We start from the raw sequence: 22173 nt of genomic DNA on the forward strand, positions 1-22173 counted from the left end.
TAATAAGGTATTATAGTAACTGGCTGATAGGTTTATAAATTAAATTACAGTGACTGGTGAATGCTGAGTGATGACTAGTATTTGATAGTTTGTATATTATCAAAATTAGTGAGTTGGTAATAAAATATATTAAATATATATTTCAATATAAAATAATATTAAGAAATAATAAGAAATAACTAATTAGTAAATACTTAATAGTTAGTAATTTAGTAGTTAATATTACAAATTATAATTATTTATAAATCAAGTATAGAATCCTCTAGATTTATCCACTAAAGACTTTAAGTTAGGTATGGTATATATAATATGTATGTAATATGATTATCAACTATCATTATTTATTAGATTGTTTCTACTATACATTACTTTTTCAGTTCTTTAGAAAAAAAACCATTTTTTTCATTCAATTTTTCAATTTTTTCAGGAAAAAAACCAGTTTTTTTCGTCAAAACCATTTTACCGGTAATTTTAAATGAAACCATTTTTTCTCAATTTTTTCGAAAAAAACGGGAAAAAACCCGGATTTTTTTCGGAAATTTTGATCCCTGTTCATTATAACTAATCTGCTCTCGCAAGTCGTCTTATACCGAACGACGTTCCACGTCTATATGATAAATGCGTTGTTTCCAATATACATTACAATATTATTCAACCGGATTTTTAATTCATTTGCAAGACCATCGCGGTAATAGGTTTCGAACGGAGTCGATCGTTTATCGCCGCCGCCGCCGATAACAAAAACCGTCCGCGTCCGAGGGTGACACGCGAAAACGCGATCCCCCTCGAATTCATGATGACGTCTTCTCGTAATATATATTATTATCGTATTATTATATGTATATTATTTTCGTACCATTATTTTCTGACCATTCCGCGGGAATTGATTACGCGGTACAATATTACGTCTTTACGTCCATATCTGATCACACATATATATTATATATAATATATATATTCGAATGTGTGCGTGCACAGTAACTTACACGCGGTCTATTTAATATTATTATATTGTTATAATATACGAAATAATGCATTTCTATATTTAAGCCAAGGGGTCGGGCGGACAAAGACATTATGCGCGCGGAGAAAAAAATAAAATAAACCTCCACGCATTGTAATGCCATTACATTATTGTCATGCTATTTCGTTCTGATTCGCTTTGTTCGTGTCTGAACCGCATTATTCATGTGACTAGATAAGTTCGCGTTTTTAGCCGATTCCCTGTCAACCCCCGCAAATGACGTTCTCCGTCACGCGCGCCTATATAATATTATACGCACTAAGAACTTAGGGAGAAATTAATAAATTATTCATTTCGAGCAGCTGTTTATCACTTGGGCCTTCCAGTGACGTTTATATTCTACTCGGCGTGCATTGCGGGAGCGAGTGACCGGGCGCGGTATATATAGCTGGTACCGCGGTAACCGCGTCCGTCGTCCACGTAATATTATTATATCGGTGTATAATACCTATGTATATAATATATTATATATATGCGGGAAAGACGACACGCACACACCCTCGCCGCCGCGTACAACAATATAATAATATGATATTATTATTTAACTGAACGCGATTTACGTCCCGGTGTCCATGACAAATGGCTGACGGGCCCAACTTTATCACGTCTAAACGACCTATCTGTCTGCACACAAAACCGAGTGGCATGTCTAATAGGGATAATTAAAGTATAAATACATAATATTATTATAATATTATAGTATATTTTATTTATACGTAAGGTATTCCACAGTGTGTGTGTGCCTATTGATATTAATAATTTAGTTGACGGGGGTCTGTTGGGGTTCGAAACGACTATAATATTATTATAATATATTGATCGGACGGCGTTCACGAAAAACAGTTTGTACCATTATTATATTGGTATGTTCTAACAATAATATATTTTTTTATGATCGTCGCCGACGCTGACGCGACTAGATTGTTCTGCCGAAGGACTATATTATGCGATGATGTAAAATTGAAATATTTTATTCACTGCGCTCGATATTTCTTCAATCTATGTTTTGTAAGTACGACAAAAACTTAAATACTAAATCCTCATTTCAATTTTTTGTACTGTAAAATATGTTGCTTAGATCTTCGACGTATTATCCGGAAAAATTATAGGATTTCCTTTAGCTTTAAAATAGAAATACGCGTCCACAACCGGTTTTTATTGAAAATTGACGAAGATTTTCGATTAGTAGAGAAACAGAAAAAGTACAAAACTTTATATTATTGTTTAAATGTATCTACGCGTTATATTACGTCATTTTGTTGTTTTTGTTGTCGTTCAAGGAGGGACACGTCTTGGAAATTATAATTATTATTATAATCTGTATAGAAACTCATATTATTATTGTTGCGTTTGACAAAAGTCTTCCGGAGTTTTTTTCTTTCTAACCCCGAGTTATAAAATACGTTTTGTTCGAATGAAATTTATTTTTCGCTGCAACGAATTGCACTTGACAAATGTAGGTCACATTGCAGACTATTGTGTTTGGACAGAGCCGACACAAAAATTTTGAGGACCACCTGAACTGAACGCTGCACGCTACTTGAAAAACGTCATTTATCATGTTTATCGCAAAATTGTTTTTTCGTTTCTCGGGTTTATTAAACGATCTATATATATATACCTAGTTACTATAGGAGTTTTCGTGTGCACACGTTTATACAAGCTGCTGTTAGATAATAAATGATTTACCTTATAAGAAAGAGAAAAAAATACTAGCTAGGCGAAGTACTTGTCCGAACGTTGTGAAAAATATAGTGTTGGCGCTATAAAGAAAAAAAAGTCGAAAACAATAACTCGATGAACAGGGTGAAATTAGTGTCATTTTGTAAACGTCTGCACTTTGTAAAACGACTTCTACTTCAGCGAACTCGATACGTCACTCGAACATTAATCGAATCGATAGAAATAATGTACCAGTAACTGTACGAAATTCAGTAAAAAAACACTTAAACACATACAATGTTAAAAGAACTGAGTCCGGATAATAATACTACGATATCTATTGTATATACTATAATTATCATTATACCTAATTATTTAATAGGTAAATATTTGAATGTTTCAATTAAGAGTGACACTGTGACAAATCCAATGGTGTTTTCCGTACTCATCCTATATAGTATGCATATAGGTACGAATGGCCAAATAGCTACAACCACCCTACCGATGTCTATTGTAATTTTCCTAGGAGTATTTGAGAGGCAATTTGTGTGAATTGTAAAATATATTTTCTGTAAAAATGTTAGATCGTTGATTGTTTTCCAGAACTATTATTGTAAAAGTTAACATACTTAACTGTTAATTTTTTTAAAAAAAAATTCTTAAAATTGAAAATCGAAATATAATTTTAAATATTTAAACACAATCAATTGTGATTGGAATACAATAAATTGATTAAGGTACGCAATAATCTATAGAAGGGGTCGATAAAGATATAGTATCATGAAAATATATTTTGTATTGGCTTCTTCATTTCAGACAAATCTGATAAATAAAAATTGAATTTGCAGGGGATGGTGGGGGAGGGGTGCTAAGACCTTCTGTATTTGCACTATTTGAACATTATGAAACAGGTAAATCATATAACTCCTGTGATTATACATTACATTACGTATAATAAAATAATCGTATGATAATTACATGTGACATGTACCTATGTTTTGTTATTATTATTTTGCTGACACGCGCACCTACCGCAGTGCCGACGTCCAACACGTATTATCGCGGTATTTATAGAATTTTAATTTCGTGGTCCACCAACAGCAGCAGCAGCTATAACAGTGGCCGCGGCGGCGGGGCTGACAGAGACAATTTAATTACATTGTCACGGAGACGTAAGCGCCGTGCGTGCGTGTGAGTACGGATTTGTGTGTTTTCGGGTAGGCTAAACTCGCACACTCGCACACACCCACCATAAGGTCACCGAGACCCGAAACATAAGATCGGACCGACAACGAGGACCCGGTGCGGGGGTGGTGAGTGGCGATGGGCAGGGGCGGTAAGATACAAACAGTCGATGCAGCGGTGGCGGGGTAGGGGGAGGGGTGGAGTGAAATGCAATTTAACTTTAATGAACCACTGCGACGGCTTAAGGGACTCGCTGATGGGCTCGGAATCTAATTTAAATGTACGGTGCGCTGCGCAGATACAGTCCGTTGCCCGTCCGCGCGATATACATTAAACGCGCGTGAGAGTGTATATGTGTGTGTAAATATATATATATATATTATATTATATATGTATAAAATACATAATATATTATAATGTATATTGTATATATATTATATATATGTATAATGTATAGACTATATAGTATATACTGTTCTTTGACATTAATTTACTTTATTCCGTTACGTTAATTAGTAGCTCTTATTTCGCTAAACGCGAACGACGCCGCGCTAAATATTCTTACCAAGCATAATATTATATATATAACATTGTTTAATACGAAAATAGTATTTGTATAATATTATAATATTATTATTTTGCATTTTACCAGCAAGCACCGCGTGTGAATCGTGCATGTGAGAGACGATACGGTTGGAGACTAATACTGATTATACCTCTACATATCACCGTAGGCTGCTGAGCGTACCTATATATACACCGTAACAATATCAGCTACTATTTAAGCTTTTTCGAAAATTAATCGCATTCACGCTACTTACGGGAGGAGAAAAAATAAAGAGGAATATAAATAAAACCGACTCTGCGCCGTTTCCATTTTCCCTATTAATTTTGTTTCGCAAGCGAAAAGCACTTAAAGCAAGTCGAAATCTTCCGCCAGACGCGCAAAATAAATAAAAGTATTCGCGCGATAAGAAAAGATTTTACTTTATGTTTGTTTAATGAAGCGGCGCTGCTCTTTACGCCATTATTATTATTATTATTATTATTGGACGGGTTTCGCTCTCCTTTAACCTCCAATACAATAATAGTAATAATAATATATTATAATAGACTGATGTACCTACGTGTCGTAAACGTCTTGTAATGACTAATGTCAATTATATTACACATCGATGTTGAGAGCTCCAAATTAACATCGGAAAAACGTCGTTGTCTTAGATTTCGCGTTTGCGCGTTCGCCTCGTCCGCGTTCAAAACGGCGACGACGACAATGTTCCGAATGCGTTGATTCCATGTTTTTCAGTGCCGTAGGGACTCGGTCGCGGAATGTGAATTCCCAGGCGATGACAGGTCATACAAATAGGAGTATATAGGACATTATTTTTACTCCACCCTGACGTTGAATATACGCGTTTTTCTGAAGTCAATAAATCCGGACTACGAACCACCGCGAGACGCCAGCCTGAGACATATTATACGTATACATTTATATAGTACGTGCTTTAAAAAATAAATAAATAGACGACTCGGCGTTGACGTTAGCCGACGTATGTACAGACGACGTATTATATTATGTATTACCGCATAGGTCGTGCGAGTTCTACCGATGCGGTATATAGTATAAAAAAAAACATACTCACAAGTATATACATTTATTACAAATCCGCGTCCTTCCTATACTATAGTACCCGACGAAATATTATAATATATTTTTTATAAATAGGTCGATCACTACAAATACACTGATGTTGATCACTCAGCACTAATCACAATATTATACTGAAAGATTATATCGATTCGCTTCCTTGGGAAATGGCGATACATTTTAATAATATAATATATTATTATTATTATACCGTATAGCTGGTATATACTGATCGAAAACCGTTTTTAACGCTATAAATTGATATATTATTACTCGAACGCCGCGGATAAAGGTTAGGTCAATGATCATAATATTGTCAGATATTATACACCTATATTATATGGGCCGCGCTAGTGCGTACGGCAAGAAAAGGTTTTCCAGGTCGGCCGTGGAAATCGTGTGAGTGGAACGGCCGCCGCGTGGGAACAACACCATAATAATATTATACATACTTATAGCGTATATCGTCGGCGGCGGCTTTTCGGATGTCTATAAAGGGGTCGCACTCACAGCGCATTCTTACACGTCGCAGCGCCCACATATTTAATTTTCCGACGTACCTACCTAACATGACGACGACGGTTTTCCGATACGCGTATAGATCGGTGTACGCATATGCGGTCATGTTATTATAATCGTCGTCTTGATCGTGGTCGTCGGGGAATAAAACGGAAGTCGGTCGCCGGATAATCGTCGCGGTGTGTAAAGAAAACGAGGTGCGTCCTGTGCGCACGTACTGCACCGGACGCTCAGAGAGGAATGCAGCCTGCGATATATATATATTCATATTATAATGATACGATAATTGTACGATTCGGTAGCCAGGACGACTGTGATGCGGTTCGTATCGATAACAATAATATAATACGATATATCACTAGCTCCCAAGCCGCAAGTGTCGACGACCATACGTCGTATAATTCATAGGAACCCGGAACGATGAAAAACTATAACAATAACTATTAATAATGACTAATCATAGCAGGTGGCACATAAAGTTAGCATTACAAAAAATTTGGTTCCAACAATCTGCATATTGATTGGTTGGTCGCGTTGTTGGAAATATTGTTAGAAATAGTTCGAACCCAGCTTTTTATCATTGGTATTTGTAACGACGACTTCACGGCTATATTGCGTTACGATTGTCTCGGATCCCTACAAAGACAAAACTATCCAACGGTTTGGACTTGCTGGAAATTGTGTCCCAGTTTTTGTGAGGGGTCTAGTTCCAAATAACAGAATTTCAGACTGCAGTTGTACTAATTGCTGTGTACTTGGCTGTACAACGTTCAATGTTAAAAATACAAAAATGGGTTATAGCCTATACGTAATAATAATATTTCTAACGAGTATACGGCAAACCAAAGATTACACGTGCAATAATGCCTGCAACTTAACATAGGTACCTATATACCTCAAATACGATATGTCCTATTAAAATAATATATATATACGTTATCGGGACGTTATATTGTTCCAAACCGTATCGTTATCGGTTTTTGGGTCAGCCGGGCTGTGTAGCACATAATAGCAGTAATAATATAGTATAATACAACAATACTTCTGTGTCCCTGCGTACTGTATTGCGAGCGGCATTGTACAAATGCGGGATCCGAGAAAATCAAAAACCGAATTACGCACGCGGTGCCGCACAGCAAACGATAACGGATTATCGATCGGCCCGGAAGGACCCCGACGTTTCGGGACACCGAAAATCTGTGTGAGGTTTCGACTGTTTTCCCGGTCGGTTAGTCCATCACAGATTATTGAGCTGATATACAGTATAGTGATATTATACACCGTGTACGAAAACAGCCGTATCCGTCTCCTCCACCGCCACCCTCGTTGAGCTAGACGCAAACCCTATTAAAATACTATACCGTAACGTCTCGGGGCCACACCGATGATGCCCTCGACGGCCTTATAATAATATATTTTACATTTATAAGTGGTCAATTATGTACAGAAACGTTTCCGACGAAGATGATATGATTACCTATTGGTATATAAAATTCGCGTACCTATTTACCTACATAACCACGGTTAGGTATAGTTATTATCAATATGACAATAATATGTGGTATAACCACTATGCGAGCTATGAGCACGGTCGCGTGCGCGCGCATACGATATTCGATAAAACCAAAGTTTATAATAATACTTTAAGACTCCACACTATCGGAAATCTTTTCAGTCGATTTTTCCGTCGAGTGCCGACTCCGGTATTAGACGTTTTTCGGACCGCTGCGGATTATTGTTATTTGTTTACGAACCCGGTCGTATTTGTTTTGTACTCGAAATTCGATATTATACCACAGACAGACAATAACGCAGTGATGATGATATAATAATAATAATAATACAATCGGTCCTAAACCCATGCGAACTGCAGTCGACGTCGTCGGCCGATGGAGTTAAGTTTAATTTGTCGCTGAACGTTTGCGAATCCGACGAAAACCCTTGGTACCGGGCCAACGGTAACCATGTTAAAATATAGCCAGCCTGATACCTATCTATATAATATAGGTACGTTTATCAACACCTCTCCCGGAAAATCTCTCAGCCTATCGATACACCAATAAATTCCAAGGTCTCGTCCTATCCCCAATCCGTGAACAGTTTTCCGACCGCGTTTCTGTGCGATTATTTGCTTGGACACACCGTAGCTAGGTATTACCATAGGGGTCTAATTTGGAATTTTATTTGGGGTTGAAATTGTGTATTATTTATGTATAGGGTCGCCGACTGCTGTACGGTAAATATAACTATTATTCGTTTGGACCGGATGCAAACCATTGGTCAGCAAAAGAAGGTATCTGTTTAATATTGACTAGTTAAAAAAAATTATTTAAAAATGGATCGAGCGGCATGTGTGTCCAGGAGGGGGGGGGGTTGGAGTCCGGACCCTGGGCGGCCCCTTATCCAGCCTTCCGGTCAACGAAAACCTGCCGGCGCATGTTTTTTATACGCTTGCATAGACAGTGTGGACTCTGACAGGTGAAACCGACTTCGGATGTGCGAACCAATAATAATATAAGACGTAAAACATATTGCGTCAAAATATTATATTCGTATGTACATCCTTATCGAATGTGCCTAACGCCTGTGCAACGGTCTTCCTTCTCGGGTAGTTTTAGGGATGCATAACATAATATACGTACAGCACTCGGTGGTATGCTGCACCGACAATATTATATTATTGCGGCCTACCACTCTGCAGCGCGATGTATACTCATTATATTATAGTACGTCATTACACATTGCACCGCGGTTACTGCACGTGACTTCCGGTACCGCCCATCGGGTCCTCTGTAATGGCCACGCCGCACCACAGTACGGTCACTTGCTTTTATAATATAATATAAATGTGGTGTAATACTATACACATTACACACACACTATATATATATTTATATATTATTGCGTCCTTCCCCGCAAGACTATGCTGCGGACGACAACCATGTTTTTTTTTTGGGGGGGGGGGAGAATCGCCGCGCCGTTTTGCGCGTCGAGGGGTGGCTTGGCCTCCCCGTCCACACGACTGCAGACGACACCACCGTATCGCCCGAGTGCAGCAGCAGGGTCGTTAAAGTCGGTATTATATAGGTATATGTATACTATATAATTATGTATATGGGACAAATAAATTTTAACGTGGTTTTTTGAAATCAGTCATTTTTTTTTATGTAGGTCCGCTTATGCCCGAAATCGATATAACTCGATATTACACTCAGGCCTACCCAACTGCTGTGTAAATGTGCAGTATTTAATCGATTGATTGTGCGAAGGAGAACAACTCAGCAAGCATATTATCGCACTGTCGTAAATTAATTAAAACGATGACCGCTGGCCGCCCAATTATATATAAACAATAATACCTAATAAATAAAAATATATTATATAATATGGATTTGGAAACCAATTCGTATCAAGTTCGAATAATGGCAATAACTAATAAGTAACAACTAATAACTACACTGCTATATAGCCGTGTTGTTACCCTATAGTGAAATAAACCCGTTGAGTAGTTAAAGTTCGAAATTGGCCTCCTGCTGGTTCTTAACAACCCTCCCGACAGAATACGTCTGAAATTGAGCTCGCGATATTAATTTTCCAAAACTTGGACGCCCCGTCGACTCGGCACCAATGGCTGTCTCTTCATAAATAGCTTAAAGTCGCTATTGGTAGTCGAAATTATACATCGCATATCATATAATATATGTGCGACCATGCGTTGCTATATATATAATGCGTCACACGTTCTTGTATACGTATATGCTGGTATTCATTTATGTAGTATTATATATATTACACCCGTTATAAAGGTCCAATATAATATGTAGGCTTAATCGCTTAGCAGATATATATGATAGTTTAAACACTTTAAACGAAGAAAGAAAACAATTTTCAGTTCAGTATATAATATAATAATATATGATAAATATATACCTATATTACATGTTTTACCGTTTATGATGTACACTGCTCGCGACTATATAGTAACGATGTTCGCGTATACCATGTCGATAAGTATATATGTACGCGTATTACGCATAATGTATATCTATCCTAATCGAATTGTATATAAAAATTTAAATAGCTAAACGATTTGGGTCAACTGTTTTTTTTCTTTCTTTTTTACACGCCATTTCGAACTTATATACTGTATATATAAGTGCAGTATATGTAATATATATATGTATGTGGATACGTGTATATCTATCCCGCTGATCGTACACGGAAACAATTTCAGACCTCTAAAAGCTTAAGGATCCCGCGCTCGTATATCGATTTGCCGTTGGTTTTGCAGGTCTGAAATTGGGTCCGGCTTAAGTGTGTTTCCTGATTCGTCGGGATTTTCGATCATTTATTCTATCCTCCTCTAACCCCCGTACCCATTCACGCAACGGCGTCTAACCACTGGCAGAGAATCTCTCATTTTTCCACTCGGCTACTTCCAACATTTTCCCCGCTGCAGTATAAAAACCCACCACGGTGTCACTTTTTTTTCACTTTCTCTTTGTTATTAACTTCTGGCCCTCGGGGTGACGTATTAACGGATTTCCAACGGTAGAACAAAAAAAAAAAAAAACAGAAAAAGTGTACGCCGGGGAAAAGGACGTTAAATGGCTCGTAAAATTGGAAATTCTTCGTTCTTTTGACAACCCCCGTAACTCCGTTATAAATATCATTAAGAAGTATTATAAAAGAGGAACTTTAGCCTCCAAAAACTTTTTCAATTTCTTTTCTCATTTTTGGGAATTTTTCATTTTATTGTGTTGATATATTATTACGTTCACTGTCTACTGGTCGAAGTCGCCCACTTGAGTCTTTTTAACTTGTTTTACATTTTTTATACCCTCCTGACAAATATCCAGTGTTAGTATAAATTTAATTTCGATTTACGTAAATCGAACACTGCAGCCGCCGCCATCGCGGTTTATTTGGCCAAAATGATTTTATTAATATAAAACGAAGACAAAATATTCAATATTAAAACGAACGAAACACCACGGTAGTGTTATTTTTTATTTGTTTCAGTGAATATTATATTCCGTGCTGGTATGCAATGTTCGCCGTACCTTCTTGTTTGTGCAAGCGAGGGAAAGAGATAAATGTGTATTAATTTTTACCCTCTGATAATTCGGGCGAATTTCACTCGAAATTCACATACTATTATGCTAATTGTTACTGAATTAACGTAACTTTTCATAAGAAGCGCATGTTGCAAATTAAACAAACGCTCTTAAGAGTATAGTACGCTTTTAATCGAGTAATTACTTAGGGCGCGCGCACATCCCCTATCTGCAATGTGTGTACGAAACGTTGTCAGTTTTCACAAGCCTGCAGCGAATGAATCGTTTCCGGGACCTAATTCGCAATAATTTCGAACGTACAAGACTACGCCGTATACATGTGCACGCCCGTCATTTCGTCGTTTTTCGTCGTATTTTTTCAACCCAATATTATATAATAATATTATTATATAGTGTTTTGCGTGTTTTAACTATAAGGTATAAAACAGTACGGTTGTTGCACAACAGTTATAATCGCAATAAAGAGCAGTCGATGATAAATTATATATTATTATAGATTTTTTTTTTTGTTTTTGTTATTGTCGCATAGTTATTAAGCGTTTTTTTTTCAAATAAAAAAAAATGTTATCCAAATGAAACTGCTGCGCAGCAGTTATCGCTAAAACATGATAGGGTATCTACACAAAGTTTTTGTGTATATATAGCTGCAGCAGTGTCTGTGAAAATGCAAATAATTATATAATGATAGTCAATGTTGAAAGCGCGAAACGTATTCGCGATGAATAGAAATAATACGGTCGTGGTCATTGCAGCGTTCAAACTATAATAATAGGTATTGTTCTTCTAACTTCTCATCCGACGAAAATGAACGCAACATGTACATACGCGTAGAGAACAAGATGAATTGTGTGTGTGTGTATTATATATAGTTATATAACTATATATAGTTTTTATATATTTTTGTTGCTCCACTTGCTGTCAGTAATTAAAAGAAGGCGTTCGGAATGACAAATCATTTTGGAATACGAGCCGCCGCGTATATACTCCGAGCGCCGGAACACATTAAAACACAAAAAGAATAGACAATTATAATTAACCTTCGTGCTTAGAAAACACACGAACCGTGTTAATTAAATTAAAATCGTTTTAAATTTTTTTTTTGTTTTTTTTTTCCTAACAAGCAATTTATGCTCTGTATTAAAACTCGAAGCCGTATTAATTATAGCGAATTCATCGTCGTCCAATGGGTTTTTTTTCTCATAACCTAGAAACATGGCCGCGCTATACGATTTTCCACGTGATGTATATATTATTATTATCATCATCGGGTTTCGGATGAACGTCCGGCAAATGAGACGAGCTCGTCTATCCTCGAGTGACCTCCCCGAAGTACGAATAATGAATTCGGACAGTATAAAACGATGGTTGGCCGGCTCTCGTGCGTGACGTTCACAGGGTATCGATATGATGAAAACTTGAAGAAATGTTTTTAAGATGTCTGACCAAACACGCAGCTCATCGTATAATTCGTGTGGTACTTAACCGCGCGTACTATCACCTAGACTATACCTATAAACATCGAATATTATTTCACATTATTGCGTGAATATCCGTGGTTAATACCAGGCTACCTAGCTATTTTATAATTCTAATCTCATCTTCGACTGCGCATGTATGACGGCTCTCATATCTATTCGTATATACCTAAATTGATTTACACGCCGACTAAACTACATCAGCTTCTCCTACTCGTTTATATAATATTATTTAGACAGAGATATTCTATAATATATTGTTGCATCGCATATACCTACTTTGGGCAAATATAGAATCGGTCGAAATGCGTGGCCTGCAGCACCAGCAGCCGATGGCGCTCGCTGTTTCGTCGGGTGCAGGGATGATGATACACACAATGTTAAAATAATAAAATACGCATAATAAGTTCCCGACGGATAAAAATTGCAGGCCTCCGGATGGCGAGCGTCTTTGCGAAATATTTTCCCGTTTCTGCGTATATACACAACAGCTTAAGTATCCTCACAGCTCCGTTTTTTAGACGCCATTTTATTATTATTAGTGTTTTACAGTGTAGAAAAATATTTAAGCATATAATAACTTTTTTACGACTCGCCGACATCTATAACGGCTATTTAAGAATGTTCTGTGTATATGTATATCACATTTTATACATACGTGGGGTGTGTGTGTGTGTGTATAACGGCTACTCGGTGGGACGCTAACATTTTCCATTACCACACTCGCGCATTATTATACCCTGCGAAAAGCAGAAATAAATATATGGTACGCGTGGTCGTTATTAAAAAGAAAATGGGATATATTTTTTTAAGAACTTTCTTTATAATGTCCAAAACTACAGTTTGTAATCTCCAAAAGGAGTTCATTATGTTTTTTAATCTATTTAGCTATATCACACGCGACTGCTAGCCAAACAATCGTCCATGATAACAATAAACACGCAATTTTCGTTAAAAAAAAAAAATAAGAATAAATAATGTTGAACACAAATTTTCTGTGGTAATTATAACGATGCGGAAATTTAAATTAAAAAATTAAAATATAATCCGAACGAACTGTGATAAAATCGTATTTAATCGATATTATTTGAAAATACGACAAATCGAATTCCGTATGTACGAAATTACATTGTTAATAAATACTCGTGTGTGCAGTATATAGAGCTTTGACGCGACAGGGTGGCATTAATGGCGGAACGGTAAATCCGTTAATTAAAAAAATAAACAATTCTAGTCGTTCCAGAAAATCCTCTGTACAATCGTATATGTGCGCGTGATGTAATCGATTTAAAACATACCATAAACATATTATTAATGTATGGGCAGGATTATTTACCTTGCATACTGACCCTCCACCGTTTATCTTTTAATGATGCATTTATTCAAATTCTGATGTTATAGATTTGTAACTATTTATAATTAAAGACCATATTTTAAAGTACTTTGAGTGTCTTATACATTTCAATACCGTGTTATATGGTGATAAAAGCATCTTTTTTCAAAAGATAATTATTGCACTTTTTCCTTTAATTTGTTAATTAAATAAGCCCCATAACTATAAACTAACGATTTTATAACAAATATGTAGTATATGTCATATTTTATATTTAATCTAGTCTCTACTGTTTATAGGTAGGGTAGGTACAGCAAAGTTATACTGTGTAAATAATAATAATAATATTTTCTTTATTACGGAAATAAATTCCAATTACAGTTTTTTTTTTCTATAATAATATGTATATATAAATATATAGGCACTTAATAAAATTAATTAATATAATTTTAAAATATATTTTAAACCTATTCCTAGTTATGATTCATAAGTCTATTATCCTTAATACCTACATAAAGCTTAATTAGTCAGATAACATTTTTTCTAATTTCAATTTATATACATAAATATTTTCAAATAAATCAGCTTAACAATAATATTACTTTTTACAGTACAAAAGCGGTGTTTTAAATTTAAATAAGTACGAATTTCCAACACAACAAGACACTTCTTATAATTCAATTAATGGGCTAAAAAAGTCAAAGTAGGTGTTTAAAAATATGGTCAATAAAATTCCAAAAACCACAATTTGAGTAAACGCATAGAATATAATATAACTAAATTACTCTAATTGTGCTTGAGTGAATGCTTGGCTATTCATCCAGTGCATTTATAATAATATTATTATATGTGTGTGTACCTATGTATATTATATTATTGCAATAACGATGGAAAACAATAAAAAAAAAAATGTAATGGCAGTATATTATTTGTAGTGTTTTATACCACAAACACGGGTGTCGCACACACGACGTGGTGCAGTGTATTATTATTATTATTTGTCTTTGTGTGTATTATGGTTTTATAAGCAACGCGCTCTCGACGACCGCAAAAACCATAATAACAATAATATGCTAACCTCGATCCTTTACGTCATGTTACAGGTGTCTCTGCTGGGTGGAGCCGACGAGTCCGTGAAAATGTCCACAAGTCCAACGCTGCTGTTGGACACCAGGAGCGCTGTGCACTCGACTGCCGCTGCGGTGGAAGTCACGACAGCGGCAGCGGCGGTGGCCGAGATGGCTGCTTCGGACCGTTGGAGCGACGACGGCGCTAACGAAGACGAAGACGAAGACGCGGCGGCCGTTGTGGCAGCAGCCGGGGTGGACACCGTGGCCGTGATGGCCGGAGAGGAGGACGTGACGGCCGAGCTATCGGCACCCGTGGCCGTGGCCGCTGGGCTGGGGCACGCCGAGTGGCAGCTGTTGGCCGCGGCCGGAGCCGGCGTGGCCGTGTTCATGTTGCTGGCCCTCGTGCTGGCCTACCGCAGCAACGGCGGCGCATCGCCCGCGCTCCACAAGGTGGTCCGACACGACGACGCCGAGTGCCCACCCCTGTTGGACTACGCGCCCCGACCCCTGGACTTTTCCAAATACTTGGGTAAGTCTAAATTTTAATTAATGACGGACGTCGTCGATTAATGACTCGCGAATTAATATAATATTATTATTAAGTTATTGCGTAAGTGATAATATAATGTATATGTTGTCATTTTTGGTTAGACACTGTAGTCGTGACGGGGTTTAAAATAAAAAAAAAAATCGACCAATTTTCCAATCCATTTCCGACGGTTTACTGTCAAATCTCTCGCGTACGACCAGAGTTTTGGATTCAAATTCATTTTGTGAACCCTCAACATTTTGTACCTGCAAAACAAACCGATTACATTTTGTCTATCAAATGTATAGAGGGAACAACTTTTCTGCGAACAGAACGTTTAATAACTGAAAGTTATTCTTTCTCACTAAACTTGCAAATTTGCACACAAACACACGGCTCTTACATGCGTATGATCTTCTTATTAAACCCTTTAAAATTGGACCGTTTGCAATATAGCATTCAACATAAATAGTCCACGAAAACGTACTATATATATGGATTTCATTTCGTAGTCGTCGTCCAACTTTGCACCTTTTCGCACATATAATACGTTTAAAGCCTCTATGTACACATAACTATATATACATATATGTGCCCAACCTGCACAGCTATATATAGGTACCCACCTCTACCTGCCACTGCCCAATAGGTACATGTACCCGTGGACCTCGATTGATGCGAAAATTTTGTATGGGGTTTTCCGGTTCAATTACTCGGCGGCGCGAGAGGGTTGTCGTCTAATTATTATATGCGCGGTGAGGACGAAGACGTCTAGGGAGGCCCCTCTACCTCCCATCGGTCATTAGCGTGGCATAATATTTACTACAAACAGTTGCGGCATTTAATTAAAACTGATTAAAACGAGCGCGGTGCGTATTAATTATACTGCGCACTTATCGTTTAACGAATCGACGGGAAAACTGAGAGTATATTACTATAGTAGGTATCTATACGTGAATACAACTGTGTGAGTGTGTGTGGGTCAAATGCGCGTCCGAAAACGATTTCTCGGGTCGTATTTCGTCGGAAGTAACAATTTCACCATAGATGACTATTCAGTCTTCGATTAACGAACGCCGCAGTATATATTATTATTATTTCGTCCGTTAATCTCTTCCGAAATAATATAACCTCGTTGGGATTGATCGCGTTCGGTAGTATTATTGAACCGTATAATATAAGTACACATTTGCGTGTTCCAAATCCTGTAGTATACGGGGCAGTATTTGGCATTTAGCCCGAATAATTTGCAGCGTGCTTCTCAAAATCTGAGTTGCCTGTTTAAGGTTTGTCTGTTTAAGTGGTCAATGATATTAAGTTTGGACTATCAATAATAAATAGTAGAACGAATTTTACATCTCAGAAGTTACTTATTAAAATGTAGACATTGAATTTCAAATCAAAATGTTCAAGAAAAAAATCATCGGCTTCATAATATTTATTAACAGTAAAAGGGAAAGATTTTATTTGAAAAAACACGGCCCATACTCCTTAAATTGGGTTATAAAAAATGTTAACACGGTCGTTATATGTATGCGTATAGGTACTTGAAAATTCTAAAAAATCAGAATCTGAAAAAATGTATTATTAAAGGAAGACATCAACGGAGTGCGCATGCTTGGAGGGTGAACCAGGTGAACCCGGTAAATTATTACGCGCCCGCGCTTCGGAACCCGCGAAATTCAGTGGCGGCGGGTCCGAAGTGGCGTATGACTTTTCTGGACTTGGAAACGAAATCGTTTTAAATCACGTGCAGTATTTTTCCCGACCCCTTCTAATAATAATGTGATTATAATTAATTAGTCGTGCACGGAAACTTATTCGTTTGTCGTATTTGTTTTGCAGGCCGCTGTCGGAGGTCCCATCAACTGCTCGACGAGGACGCCGCATCGCAGCAAGAACAACCGACCGTGACGCACGTCCGGCATTAAAAAATATTATATTATATTAATAATTAATTAGGTATAATATTATATTGTAACATTATTGGGTGTCGCGCGCGTACAGTCCTTCATACGTCGCGGCCGTCGTTGTCCCGGCGCTGCCGATATATTATTATATGTTTATGGTATAGGTGTTATATACCGTTTCGTTTCACCGGAGTCCTAATAACCAATGTTTTTGCCCCCCCCCCCCCTTAATCTATTTTGTTTTGTATAAATATTTGTGTTGTATATATATATATATTATATGAAAATCTCGTTGTACATTTTATCCTATAATTACACGGTGTACATACGATGACTATTATAATATTATTATTATTTATCGCGAGGCGTAAATTCCCCACAGTTATATTATAATAATATGATATTAATGAATTGTAAAAAAGAAAAAAAAAAATTAAACAAAAAGGAAACCATCAAAGTTAAAACAAATCAAATTCGTGTGTTTTTTTTCGGTATACGACGTCTCGTGTTATACTGCACGTTATCTAGTCATGTGAATAATATAATATAAATATTATAATAATACGTTACATTTTAATAAAAATAAGAATCAATATGTCAACTCACTATTGAATCGCTTCACAATATAATATAATAATAATTATTATTATTTTATATCGGACATAATATTCTCGGTTAATATCTTTTGACGTACTTTAACGGTTTCCATTATCTATTACCAAACAGAAAGGTAATTTATTTCACGTAAAATTGTAATAACATTGTGAATTTATTTTTTATCATTATTTTTTATTTTATTTTGCTCTTAGTTATATTATATGTGCTAATTTTTATTGTCACCGATTTTTAACAATAAAACGCTTTTTTATTTTAAAGTATAACGTTGTTTGACTTAAAATATCATAATATATTATTATCATTATTATTATTATTATTCTGTAATATTATTGTACATAGCAGTGGCATGTATTATTAATTATTATTTTAATCGATGTAAGTTGATACTATGTGTTAAGTGAATAATTGAATAAAAATTATAAATACAAATTTTATTGCATATGTCGTGTATTTTGTGTATATTTTATTTCTTCAATCGTCAACGAGGTGAGTTTAATATTATTATCGTTTATCAAAACAAAAAGGGAACCCATGCTCAAGAAGCCAATCACGACAGCGTCCTATAATAGCTTATAAGTGCAAAATATCGTACGCGGTACCGACGAAGGTAAACGTCATAATATTATCGCACGAAAACGGCAAACGAAATATTAAAATAATATAATCATAGCAGCTATACACACACACATACACACACAACATTTAATCATACGACGAGCACTTATCGTCATCCACCAACACCTTTGCAGAAATCCACGCGAGTACCTTATACGTATATGGCGTAATATAATAATAATATATTATTCGTGGGCGTTCAATCGAAAACTAACGCATGACGACGTTTTTATTTTTCGAAATTGAGAGTTTTTTTTTCAATCCCGATGACGTTGTTGTCCGCATTAAATCCTCGCGATTTTCAGAGGAGCTTAATATACTGCGTGCGCGTATACTTTGATCGGATAAAAATTCGCGGTAAAAAAAAAAGAAAGACCCGCGAGCATACACGTCAAATCAAATTTCGTTACCTCCCTCTCCCGCGGCCTAAGACTCCCGTGAGACTAAAAAAAACGTCTCTCGGTGTCAACTGTATACCGCGAACGCCCGCTGCGAATAGTGCTCAAACAGTGGTGAAATCGACGCTCCAATCGCCCCGTCGAAGTCGGTTTTCAGACTATTCTGCAGGTGGTCGTGTAGTCCCGGCGGTGCGCCTCGACGCTATTTCGTTTGCTCCTCCTCCCCCCCCCAGTCTTCCTAGCAGCAGCATTATTGTGTAAATTAAATTTTTTTAAAAGCCAATATTAGTTGTATTCATTATCATATGTCATAAGAATATAAGTAGGTAAAGAAAAAAATATCGCCGAAGAGATTACAATATTTTCGTTACAAACAAGACGGCGTTATGGGAAAGCTTACTCTGCGACGAATTCCCGGTTTTTATGCGTATTTTAATGGAAACGCAGTATATTATAATTCCATACTATATACAATCAATAAAATTATACTGAGAATGATTAATAATTATCTATATTTATAGAAATAATCATAAGTACTTCTCAGTTCTCAGACCGTAACATTTATTTTTCTCCTTCACCGAGGTATATTATCATCATCAAGATTTTCAAGGAAGAAATTCTATTATATCGATGCGAAAAGAATTTTTATTTTTGAAACTCATATTTATATTTTATCCATCATCGTGTCCCCTAAAACTTGCTGACATACTGTCCCGTTGGCATTACAACAATAATAATATTATTATCACGCAGCGGCCGGTTCTGCGGCTACGGGTTTTTTTTACGGTGAGCTCGTATCACGATATCGTTATACATATAATATATCTAAATATGTATATAGGTCCTAGTATATTATACCGCTGTTGTGTTCGTATATCTAGTATACGTCGTAGTCGCGTCCGCGCCACTATCCAATTAATTATAGTATATTATTTCACATACTCGGCATACATTGTATACGCGCACTCGGGAAGATGATTCATTGCCGAGAACGCGTCTATATGAGATATATATATATATATATATATATACAAATATTTGATATTTATTTTTAACGGTAAACCGGGGAAAGACGAGAGAAACGAATAAAAACGTCTCCTACACGTCATATTATTATGTGCAGGAGGGGCCTCGTCCACGATCGCTCTGGCCGGAATTATTATATAATATTGATAACGTAACGTCAAACTATCATAGTAGAACGCAAGTATAAGCATTAATATTTCTCTATTAAACCCTCCTTCTGTGTTGTCTTAACTATAATACCCCCCCCCCCCCCACTCGATATTAATTATATCAGTGTGGAACCCAGAGTAGTCATACGCATACTAATATATATGATTATTATGAAATAAAAATAAGAATAATTATATAATATATATAATAATTATGTAGTACTGCATAATATTATTTAATTATCAGGTCGCTCGATCGACCTGCACCACTAGGTATTATTATTATTATTATTATTATTATTGGCATTATTATTTCCTATATTATATTGTTTAATTTGTTTTTCATTTGGTTGCGAATAACGCGACATCAGCTGTTGCATTAGTTGTGTGTATGCATTATATTGTTAAGGCGAGTTCAGTGACGACCCGACCGACGAGCACATAGGCTCCCCCCGGCGAACGGGCCATAATGCGATAGAAATCTTAATTGGCTCCAAACCTCGTAATAACATATTATGCCGCATGATACCGTACACGATAACGTTTAACCGGACCGTTTAACCAAGTTCGTTATAAGATTGCAGCGGCCAGAATTTCAGTGTTTTCACAATATTTCTCGTAATATCGCATCGTATTTTATAATGATATTATAATATCATGACATATAGTTAATGAGCGAACGCAACTCAGTGGCATGCCTCGGCCAGGAATTTTGTACGAGTGGAGGGTCAGGGCCCTAATTGCCACTAAAAAAACTAAGAATTTTTCTTTCACTTACGCTTTTTCTAAAATCATGTTTTTTCATAGATTTTGCGATAAATTGATTTTTAAAAAAAATAGCATCTCTAACCCATGATTACCATCACATATCATTATAATATTAGCTAGTCAATAGTTAATGATTATTATTAATGATTGTTTTTCCATAATTTGAATATTAATAAATTACTAAATAATGATTGACCAGTATGCTACATAAACCGTAATTAAATATAGTTATATCGTTAGATATTTAAAATACAGATTTCCGTTTATCACTCTTCTAAATCAGTATTTACTATAAAATATAGGTACTTACTACCCACTTGACGCTACTCTGAGAAAAAACAAAATTATACATATCAGTTATCACAAATATCACAACGGGAAACAGTATAGTATAATTTATGATTTATATAATATCATTAACAGTAGGCACGTACATATTGCCAATACTACCACGGTAGTGGTATGATGATATAAAAAGTCATTCGCATTCAAAGTTTTGATGAGGATTACAGAAAAGTTTTAGCTACACAATATTTCAAAATTTATAAAATAGTTATTTAAATGTATCATAATATCATTACAATATTATATAATCAAGTATTAACAGATGTTCACTAAAATAAACACGGTAAATTGGAGGAGATATAGCCCCTTTAGCAACCCCTGCCACTGGCTGCGCCACTGCATACCACGTCCAATGTCAATGTAAAAGCACAGTAAGCGTTGCTTACTCATTTAATAGTATTCAACTTCAAATTTGTTACAAGATTTTAAAAATTGGCACGTCGTATTGAACCATTTGTACTTTTGGTTTGCTGCATAGGTCATTGCTTAGTTCAATATTTTATTGAAATTAAAAACGTTCACGGACAACCTGCAGTGGCACCCAAAACTAACATCGTGAAAGTCATTACCACCGTCACTGTAGGCAAAAAGTTTATATATAATTTATTGAAGGAGGCTGCTGCTACGTTTTACACTTGCTCCAATCGAAGTCACACTCATATTAAACGTATAAAGCGAAGAGTAAAACCGTTGTGATTTGTTGATGTATATATTATTTTATTTTTTAAAAAAAGGTATGAGAGTTTCTTATAAGAAAATATGCTTGCATTGTATATGGACATTATACGATTCATAGAAGTCGACCGTAAGCACGCGCATAG

The 22173-nt window shown here is 36.2% G+C and overlaps 1 protein-coding gene across 1 annotated transcript in view; it reads left to right on the plus strand.

Annotated features, from left to right (window-relative positions):
• The window catches only part of LOC100160448, a 120559-nt gene extending 102069 nt beyond the window's left edge, over positions 1–18490 (plus strand). Inside the window, exons 6-7 of the mRNA XM_001943700.5 lie at positions 15028–15523; positions 17369–18490. Coding sequence (XP_001943735.2) covers positions 15028–15523; positions 17369–17454 — 582 coding nt within the window. The 3' untranslated portion in view covers positions 17455–18490. The remainder of the gene's footprint in view (positions 1–15027; positions 15524–17368) is intronic.
• Positions 18491–22173: the final 3683 nt, after the last annotated feature.

Source organism: Acyrthosiphon pisum, chromosome A1 (assembly GCF_005508785.2).
Source record: "Acyrthosiphon pisum isolate AL4f chromosome A1, pea_aphid_22Mar2018_4r6ur, whole genome shotgun sequence".
Classification (NCBI taxonomy): domain Eukaryota; kingdom Metazoa; phylum Arthropoda; class Insecta; order Hemiptera; family Aphididae; genus Acyrthosiphon; species Acyrthosiphon pisum.